General features: G+C 37.1%; 1 protein-coding gene across 1 annotated transcript in view; it reads left to right on the top strand.

Moving 5' to 3' along the window:
- Positions 1–10511, top strand: part of LOC103896596 (protein unc-13 homolog A) — a 58294-nt gene that overhangs the window by 10242 nt on the left and 37541 nt on the right. Inside the window, exons 5-6 of the mRNA XM_009276463.2 lie at positions 951–1074; positions 5036–5159. Of these exons, the coding sequence (XP_009274738.1) occupies positions 951–1074; positions 5036–5159 (248 nt within the window). The remainder of the gene's footprint in view (positions 1–950; positions 1075–5035; positions 5160–10511) is intronic.

Genomic DNA, 10511 nt, shown 5'->3' with positions numbered 1-10511 from the left:
AAAAGTCCTTGGCTAGTGTAAGCATTACCCAGCAACAACTAAAACATCGGTGTGTTATCAACTTTGTTCTCATGCTAAATCCAAAACACAGCACTGTACCAGCTACTAGGAAGGAAATTAACTCTATCCCTGCTGAAACCAGGACAGAACTAATAAATATTCATCTATTGAACTGACATTTCAATGATTCTACTCGGAATGGAAGCAGGGGAAGAAAGTAATTCCTGCTTAAATTAGAAGTTGCTCTGTATCACAGCTGCCAAGCGCTATTTCAGGCCCCAAAGCAAGTTGGTTTGCTCTGCTACCCTAGCTGCTGTTGACTTAAAACTTGCTGACACAGAGGTTGTGGCTTAACAGTAAATGCTGAAATTTTAAACAAAGATGCAAGAGTAGAGATTGTTTCTTAATTTCTTCAGACCCTCTAAGCCTTCATTTATAATTAGGCCACTGTGGAACTTTCCTAGTTATTTATCCTGCTCCTCTTAACCCTGCAGCTCTGCTCTGGGCTATATAACTCAGAAATAACCTAAAAGGGAGTGTTACTTCGCAAGCTCTTTTCTGGCTTGGTTATTAGCATATATTGATTGCTTCAGCCTTGCTGGAATGTACATGTTTGGCACCAGTTCAAAGGGGAAGTGGAAAATCTCAGTCCATAAGAGTAATTTTCAATATTCATATTTCTTGCGTTTTAATCATCTGACCATCTTAATGTGTATTTGTCTACATAGTAGAGCAAATATTTTATGGTTTCAAATTCCATGCCTGTGAAAAAACTTCATGAAGTCCTAACTACTACTTAACATAAACAAAAGTTGGAAGAATCTAGGATAGATCCTAAGCCTGCTGGTGTCATAAAGAAACTTCTATTGACTTAGGGGAACCTTCATTCAGGAAGAAGTGGATAATGCTATAAATCCTACCCAGGTAACTGTCAGAACGTTTTTTCCTAGGAAGGTCCAGGTTCCTGGTGGACATTGCATTCTGAAGTAATAAAAAACGGGAGTGAGATTCAAGGCACAAAAACACCAACTTCACATGAGATCTTACTGGATGTCTACTTTGCATTACCGTTTGGTGAGTTATGGATTGAGGTCTCGCTCCAGCTTTCCAACCATTCTATTCCACTTTAACTTCCTGAAATACAGTGGAAAATAGTAATTTTTGTATAGAATCTTAAATGCTTATTCATCACTGGAGCATTTGTATAATTCATATTGGTAAATAATAGAATCACTGAGAGCCACTTCCCATGAGGAGCTGGATGAATTATTTTACTGGTTAATGTTCATCCACATGTGGATCGTAGAGCTAAAGAAAGAAGTACTTCCTTAAGGCTCAATCTGCTAGAGCCTGTGTGTTATAGCTCTGTATCACGTCAGCTTTGACCAGCTTTTAGTAAAATCTAGGGCTTCACAGCATTTTTATCTTATTAGCAAAGGTTGTCTGCCTTTATGAATAGGAGATATGAAGATGGAAGCTGCATATATGTGTACGAAACTAGTGTATATGAAGGTGGAAATGGAAACTGAACATTAAATAATGCATCACCTCACATTATTTCCAGATATAATACAAAGAGATTGACTTTATCAAGATTATCAGTCCATCTATATGACATGGTCCAATATGCCAAATAAGTTCACAAAGATAAATTAGCTTAATATTAGCTTAATAAACAGTCTAATGAACTATGGCTAAAAAGAATAATCCTAAAATGTATACAAGAATAAAAGTAAAAAACGTGAAGATGTGAATGAGAAACATTATTTATCTTTTGAAAGGGAGGAATAGAAGTCATACCAAAAATATGCTTTTCAGCTGTTCAGTGTTCTTTCTGAAATGCATTGTCTGAAACGGAATTTGGCAATACAGCTAATGCTGATTAGGGCAGACTACTTATTTCTGATGTTTCTGGGTGTAGTCTACATGACTACACTCCTGTTAATACATGTGGTAGAATGTCTACCTTTTCACAGGGTAACCGTGGACTGTTGTGGAATCTTATGAGTCACAACAGGGCCTACATCCTTTTGTTTGTGGGGTTTTTTGTTTGGTTGTTTGTTTTTTTTTTACAAAAATTACTCATTATTTACTACTTCTTAGCCAATAAAACATTTTAAAAGATAGCCTAAGCCCTAGTCACATCCTGTTTTTTGTTTGTATTTTGTTTGTTTGGTATTTTTTCCCCAGCAGCCACAAGCAATTTGCAGTTGTCTGAGTAAAAATTCAGATGGAAGAACTTTTTTCTTGCTATTCACATGTGCCTCCATCTAGATTATTCTCACTTATGAGATAATTTTATTTCCTTTAAGCATAATGGAAAGTGTACCTATGTCAAATGGGCTGAGTCCTTAAGTATAAAAAGAGAATAGTAGTACAAAGAAGGAGCGGTTTATAAAGATGACAGAAAAGGACAACAGTTTGTGCAGTAGCAGTGGAATACCCATTATGAAAGGACGAAAATTGGTACAAATTGTATTTATTCTATGTGCGATAAATTCTTCTTGAAACCTCTTTTGAATCAGCAGAATGTTTAAAGTGTGTCCTTACATAGTTTTCATATCTAGAAACCTGGTGCAAGTCTGTTGTAAACACACAATTAGAGTTTCTATAAGCTGTAAATTCAGGTTGTTACTGATCTCAGGCTGCTGCTGGAGGGAGTGTCAGTTTGCAGGTTGATGCCTGTATTCTGTTTCCAAATAAATATATTTGAAAGAGTGTTTTAAAGACAGTCCCTGGGACTGTAGTCGTGGAGCGCTGTGGAAATCCTGTAGAGGTCACTCTGACACTATAGTTTTCTGTTCGGAGGGAGGAATTCAAAAGCATTACCACATGTTTATCTTTACCCTCTGCCTGGAGTTTGACTAAGGCATTACATTTTGATTGCTTATTCTGTTGAACAATTCTCAGCTCAGCTGTGACAAGCTGAGAATTTATCCTTGACTATTGGAATCAGTACAGCCTCTTTGTTATGACAAATGACCTTGGAAAGGTAGAAGACTGCAGTTATTTTTCACATTTCCTGAAAGATGTCCATTTGAGAATGCCAGATACTTGGCAGAAATATAAGAGCCTTCCATCCTGCTTTAACAATATGGCTTCATTTGGGCTTGAAGCACTGCATGTAGTAACAGGGAAATGTGTTCATATCATCAGTTAATTCATGAGTGCTTTCTTCTAGAAGTATCATCTAATGTTAGTTGTGGTACCAACAAAGTTGTCATTTCACCATTGCTATCTCCATTAAGCTCCATGAGCTCCATTAAAAGGCCGCTAAGTAAAATGAGGTTCTCATATATTTAAAATTCTGCAAGCAAATTCACCGTAATAAAATACGGACTCTAGATGAATACTACAGCTGAATTGCAAACATTTTTAATGTTTCTAAGAGTCAAGTTTTTTAAAGGATAGTCAGGTTTTGTTATGAAATACAGTAATTTTGCTTCAAATTTATTAGGTCATTCTTGTAAGAGAAGACAAGAAAATTCAAAGGACATCACTTATTTTTTCTTAAATCCAGCCTGAGAGACATATATCATGTTCCTTAACATTCAGTTATACCTTACATAGAAAGTGTAAGCTAAAGAAATGGAAGATTATTTTACTTAAGTGGAATGTATTTGGTAATAGCTATAATTTTGAAAGTAATTTGTGTGACTTGGGAACTAAGATCTCATTTTGCCAAGTAGCCTACTGAAAGTCAACAGGACTTTAACCTGGTGAGTAATTTTGGAAAATGCCATGGAGGTATTCACCTCTGAGGCTTGGTTGAAATTCAACTCACTATCACTTTTTGCCATATACATTGATTAGCAAATAAGGATATGAAGTTAACAAGAATGAAGTAACAATGATTAGATTAATCCCTGTTTCTGCATTAGTCACCATGCTATTTCACTGATACACCAAGGGATTAGCAAATGAGAAAATGAATTGTTCTGATACAGTTTTGATCAGCCTAAAACAAGGTCCTGAAAAATCATAGCAGAGTGATTGGGAAAACTCATACACCAGAGTATAAAATTCTAAGAACAGAGCACCTTAGTGTAATAATTCACATATACTTACAACCTAAAAGTTGGCATTAACTTATGCAGTAGGAAAACCACAAGATCCTGTTGTTTTCCAAAGTGTTATCTTTATCTTCTCTTTGTTTCTCAACAGTGTTGCTTTTATTTTGAGCAAAAGATACAACATAAATTTTACTTTTTTGGCAGCTAACCAGGTGTGAGTAAACAGTGTGAGAGGAAATAAATCAAAACATAGTTCCTAATATTTAACCAAAACATCAAAAATGGAAGAAAAGAGATGGGTACACAAATTCTTCTAACCAGTATGGAAGAAAATTTCCTCACACTGAGGGCCAGATCATGAACCCTTTCCTCTCACTAAAGCCAATAGGATGATTTATAGAGTAAAATGTTCTGCAGGAAATCAGTTTGTACCTGCAATTGCAGATGACACTTGCCAGGTTTCTCCAAAGAGATAAGAACTTGAAAAAAAAGGTCAGTTCTAGGCCAATAGCATGTGGAATTACAGTAAAACCTGATTCCTTACTTAAAATACAAAAAAACCCAACAACAAAACCAAAAATCACCCAAAGAAAAAACCGAAACCAAAACAACCCCCCCACACATCTTGGAATGCTGTGCATGGACACGTAAGAAATACATGGCCAGTTAAGAGCTGAAGTTGGACTGGAAAATTAAGAGATCCATTTTCTTCCCAATTCAGCAATAGCTCATTTTTTGATTGTAAAATGAACTGTTTCCAAGTTTGTGTAACAAAAAGGTAGCTGGTTTAGGCCTCTTGAAGTTTTCAGAGCAACAATCAGAAGGTGATCTTGGAACTCTATTTCTGCTGTTCTTGTAAAAGTAATTTAATTCTAATAAGGTTTTGTGATTGACTTGATTAATTCCCTATTACAATGAATTTAATGAATTAATTTCATTAATTTAATGTGTACTTCCTCTTTTAGAAGTTCCTTCTGTAAAATGGACTGAAAGATTTCTAGCAGCTTTTTCTTTCTCTGCAGATGCCCACAAAGATTTAGATTGCAGAGGCTGGCACAGAGAGACACCTCTCCAAGGTGTAAGACATTCACATGATAGTCTGTTATCCATGGAAAGTGGTCTCAGCATACAAGAAAGCAAACTAAGGTATTTTAATTTGTCATATCACACATGTTCATAACATTTATTGATTTTTTTTTTTTAATTTTTTTAAAATTTCTGAATGACATTGTGATACATATACAATTACTTTAAGCAAGAATGTGACTGGAAGTTTTATAAACATGTAAAACCATAAGACATATGTTTCCATTATTGTGGTGGTACAGAGCATGATAAATCTTCTTATTCTATTGAAAGAAAAAACATGAAGAATACTGTAGCCTGCCAAACCAGTTTGCAAATATGTGTGCCTTCTCAATGAATCATTGGTGGTCAGAAAAGAGGATTTTAGCCTACAAAAAATGTAGATATTAAAGGCAACCAGAAATATCTTTGGCAAATTCCTACAAAACAAGAATATAATCTATTAATAATGCAAAAGGGGTAAATAACATTCTAGAATCTTTTGCAGCAGGTTGTTATGTATAGGCTTCAGAAGTGCACGTGTTGGTTGATTGGCTTTCATTTAAAGTGATGTTTTAAAGGATAATATTTTAAAGACAATGCAGGTATTTATTAGCTTTTCTATGTTCATTAATGGCAGATGCATGGTAAAGTAAGCTTCTTTCAAATAAAAGGAACATCTCACCAGAACTGAAAGTCACTTTCTCCATCCATCCTTGCCTCTAATCCTTCCTACTCCTTCATCTCCAGCCCCCTGTTGTAGCTGTGGGGCTGCTCTCATCTCTTTTCCATCTCTTCTGGAACTCTACTTTGTTGAAACAGGCTGTCTTGAACCCTGTGTTGAATTGAGAAACAAGAAGCCCCACTCTTTGGCTTAGTTTTCTGCGTGTTTAGTTAATTGAATAGGTTCAGGGATGAATGGAGGACACTGAAAGAAAGAAGCAGTGCTCCTCCCACTGTCAGCTGATCACTGCTTTCCCTGTGTTGTCTGCCTCCCTGGGTCATCATAAGAGTTTTTCTCGCCATTCAATGAACCAGACTTGGAACTGATCTGGAATAAAAACTGAAACATTTTGCTAGGCTATCTCAGCTTTGTGGTCCATTTGAGCAGATGCTCAAATATTTTGTGTCAGGTTAAAGGAAGAGCAGAAATGAGCAGGGGCAGTTCTAGCTTATTCCAGTTTAAAGTGTTAGTGGATCAACAGTCTAAATAATGAGACATACTGAAGCATGGAACAGGTAAAGTTTTTGACAGAGGTCCGAACAACAGAACTCCATCTTGCAACAGGAGGCGTTAGAAAGGTCTGATATTACTGCTATTTGCATTACCTTTAACAATGACTTTCCAGGTCGTCGTTCACAAGCAGTGTGCTGCCTGCATGATACTTTAATTTTACTGTCCACAAGACATTAAAGAAATTAGAACTGAGATCAATAAGAAGAACAAATAACATTTCTTAGAGTGCTCAGTGGGTCAGCAAAATTGACAGACGAGGTCTATAAGATTCCTTGTTACTGTCTTTCTGAAAATAGATTTCACATACAAGTTCTATGTGGCTAAATATTGAGAACGCTTCAGTGGTATTAAAAGTGCAAAGAATTGCAGTGTTCACTATCTGTAGCTGTGACTGTGGGGGTCTAGATTGTTTTACTTTTTAAACAATCATCTCTGGAAAATCTACACGGCTGAGAACTGTGTCACCTCAGAGTCACCTCAGCAGCTCGTTGGGGGCCCTGCTTTTCCCTGAGAGTCAGCCTTCATCCATGTCTCACAAGGTGGAGCAGGAAGGCTCCTTCTTCCCTGCCTAGATCATGTGCCATGCATGCAACAAAACCCAGTTCACCTAAGGTTAAAATAAATGCTATACAAAATGTGAAGAACTGCTTACAACCAAAAATAAGGTAAAGAATTCAAGGACCCTGCCACAAAGTGAAAACTAGATGCCAACCTATCAAAGGAAAATTCTTGATAGGAGCAGTGAGATGTGAAAATGTTTGTTGCATAGCTATACGTTCCGTAAATGCTCTACTGTATGTGACAGCAGTTTATATTAGGAGTACTCATAACACTAAATTATAATACCCAGAGCAGCATAAAATTGAAAAGCACAAATGAAACTGATGGATTTATATTCCTACATATTTTCAGAAATTAGGAATCCTGCTTGATTGAAAAGTGGCAAAAAAGAGCAGAAGCACACAAATTTGTTCTAACCTGTTTCTTCGGACTACAGTTGATCTTGGGGAATGGCATAATGAAACGATGCTTGATGCACACTTGTAGTTATGTTGTTGTTTAGATAATATCGATTAATTTCCAGCTACTTTTTACAAATCCTGAAGTCTTATATACCTTTGCAGTGTGTATTGCCGTTTAAGTATTACAAAGATTTTCTGTGTGCCTTGTTTGTGTTGAGACATTAAAATGCCTTCCTGGTTCAGGTATGTGAATGGGGGTATAAGGAGGGAAGTGATGGGATAATGGCATTCAACTGTTACATTCAGTTCCTTGGACTCCTCAGTAAGCTGCAAGTTCCATAAGTGGTTTTGGTTTCTGAATGGATCCTACACCAGCGGATAGTTGCTTCTGTGGAGACAGGTTTCACTGTATCCTCTCTTGTCTCTGTATCTTCTTAGGCCATAATTTTACAGTGCAGCGTGTTCAAAAGCAGAATTAGCTTAATTTCTGTTGCTTGACCCTGATCTCAGCTCACTGTCCTCCTGAGTACAGTGGTAGAAATCTTTGTCCTAATCCTATTTAAAAAAAAAAAAAGGAAAAAAATTTTGTAAGGTTGGTTATTTTAAAGGCAAATCTTTTGCCTGAATCATTTTACAGATTTGGCAGTGGCTAGTGCAAATAGTTGTTGTAGTACACCACTGAATAGGTACAGATACAAGGGGCAGGTGATGGAAAGAAAAGGTTAGAATTGTTGCTAACAGCTTTGTATAGTGGAACTGCAGATTTAAAGGAGACAGAAGAGTGCTTATAAGGTGAGTGCTTGCCTCTCATCTAAGTGGAATAACTGAGCTATCACCCATATTTAGAAGCTAACCACAGGAATTGTTGTTTTTCTAAAACACTGGAGCAGTGAAATGTTTAGCTATTGCTTTTTTGAGGTAGAGAGTAAACAGTGTGGAACTAGAGATACGGGTAAGTGAAAGATGACAGCCAGCAGACTATCATCTTCTGTTAGAGCGCTGTCTGGTCATTCAATATTTCTCATCTCTGATAGCCTGCCATGAAAAACAATAGATTCATAAATGCTCATGGAGATGAATGTTTTGCCTAGTGGGGTTACAGTTAGCTCTGCTTCCTCTGTATGGCAGGGGAGACAGAGGACTCCAGAGAGCAGTTCAGTGTAGCTGCTGCTCTCTTAGTCACCAGTCTTGATACCCAAACCTAAGGCTTTGGTGAGGTGATCAGCTTAATCTGGTCCAAGACTGTGCCAAGAAAGCTGGACTGGAGCAAAATCAGCTATTGGGTTAGGGTAAGAAGATCAAAAGAATGTCTGAACAAAAAGGTAATGTATGACGAAATAAATGTCCCCTTTTGGGGGGCAGGGGGAAAAGCTTAAAAGCTTCTATCCAACAGGTCTTAAGTGACATGGGGTTTTGTGACTAACTCTAACAACAGATGATTAAAGGTAGTGTGTTTCACAACTCAATATATACTACTTCTTTTAAGTTAAATTGGACCTATTGACAGTGTTGACCCGTAAGGCTTTGTGTGTCTGTCCTGTTCTCACCCTTGGGCATGTGTCTACGTGGGGTTCAGCTATTGGATAGTGACTTTCTGAAAGCTTAAGAAAGGAAGGGAAGCAAGTCCTGGCGTGGTTTGTGTGTTGTAACTAATAGATTGCATCTGGAGAGCAGGAAAGGCATTTGATTCCATTTTTTAAGCTAAAGTATTTACCTATGCAGGCTACCATGCTTTCTGGAAGTTTTCCAGAAGGGAATTAATTTTTTTATCTATTTGCTTTGAACAAGCAACAATGCTGTGGAAAAAAAGATAAGGGAAAGATAATTGCTGTCTTTCTGCTTCCCTGAGTGTGGAAGATGATGATGCATAATGGGTGCAAGGGGCAAGGAATGAAGTGGCGACAATTGTATTACTTCCCGCCATCACCTTTTGTCGAGTGGAGTTGAATGCTCAGGAAGAGGTCCAGGCAGCCTCTAAGAACATCACTCAGCAGTGGTCTCTGAGCAGAGAGAGCTTTCTATGTGTTGGTAGAATCACTTCTCTTCTCTTCTGCTTGCAAAGGCAAACTGGGGGGAAAAAAGCTATCTCTCTTTCCTGTTAATTTTGGCTTTCATATCAGCTGTCACAGACTGTATTACTTTTCATACATGGTGTCCTCTATCTATAGTAACTCAGGAAAGACAGTCTGTGAGCAGCTGACACTCAAAAAGGTGTGTTGTCCTGATGAGGGATAGAACAGGCTCTTGGGAAATGCAGCAAGTGTCAGACACTTGACTCATGTTTAAGCCATGTCTAACAGCAGTGGTACCAGAAAAATAGCTCAAACACAAGAGAAAAGATGATAAAAGCTATTACATTATTAAGTTATGTGTTCTCTGAGGGGATAACATGTTGCGTATGCACTTAAATGACCTTTTCATGTACAGTAAAAAAGCGGAGTCCTAGTGCATGTAGCTTCAACACAAAATTACTAGGAAATAAATGAGACTGCAAAAAGATCATCAAGTTCATGGATGCAGTTAGCCAGTAGACTGTATATATACAAGGTGCTACAGCATCTTTTTGGCTGTTGTGATCCTTGGCCTGTATACATTTACTAGCAAGTTCTTGCAGGGCATTTACAGAGAAGTACAAGCGCTTCCATAGGGTGAGAGCTGTCAGCAATGGCAGTATTCAAGAGCTATTTCTCTATATTTTTCTAAGCACATGTCCAGTCATTAGCATATCATCTGGGTTGATGTCTTTTTCAACAGAGATCCGAGCCTCTGAGCAGGTTAAGCTAAACCATAAGAAATTAACCTAACCTGACTATGGAATTCTTTCCTTTGTCTCTTTGTCCCAGATAATTTTATTGAATTTAAGTAAAAGTTTATATTACTAAATTGAGGGTCACCACCAGGTAGTATTTTTAAATGGGAAGCTTTTTCATCTAGTAATAAGTATTTTCAAAGATTATGAGCAGAAAGATGATGATTATTTTAAAGCTTAATTAAAGATAGCAATGTGTATTTATTCAAAATAACTGCATTTGTACTATAAAAATACATCAGAAAAATCTGAGAAGTTGGGGAAGTAGATTAGACTATTTGTTTTGGCTGTATTAAACACCAAATTTAACTATCCTGTAAATATTTAAGTATTAATGTGTACAAAATTTCTTCATTAATCTGTTCTTTACACTGATATTTACTTGTCAATTCTTTGGTTATATACATAAATGGTGTTTATGGCAG

The sequence above is a fragment of the Aptenodytes forsteri genome, unplaced genomic scaffold, assembly GCF_000699145.1.
Source record: "Aptenodytes forsteri isolate BGI_AS27 unplaced genomic scaffold, ASM69914v1 Scaffold1, whole genome shotgun sequence".
Taxonomy (NCBI): domain Eukaryota; kingdom Metazoa; phylum Chordata; class Aves; order Sphenisciformes; family Spheniscidae; genus Aptenodytes; species Aptenodytes forsteri.
The sequence above is the reverse complement of the archived record's forward strand: the minus strand, read 5'-3'. Positions and strand labels throughout refer to the sequence as shown.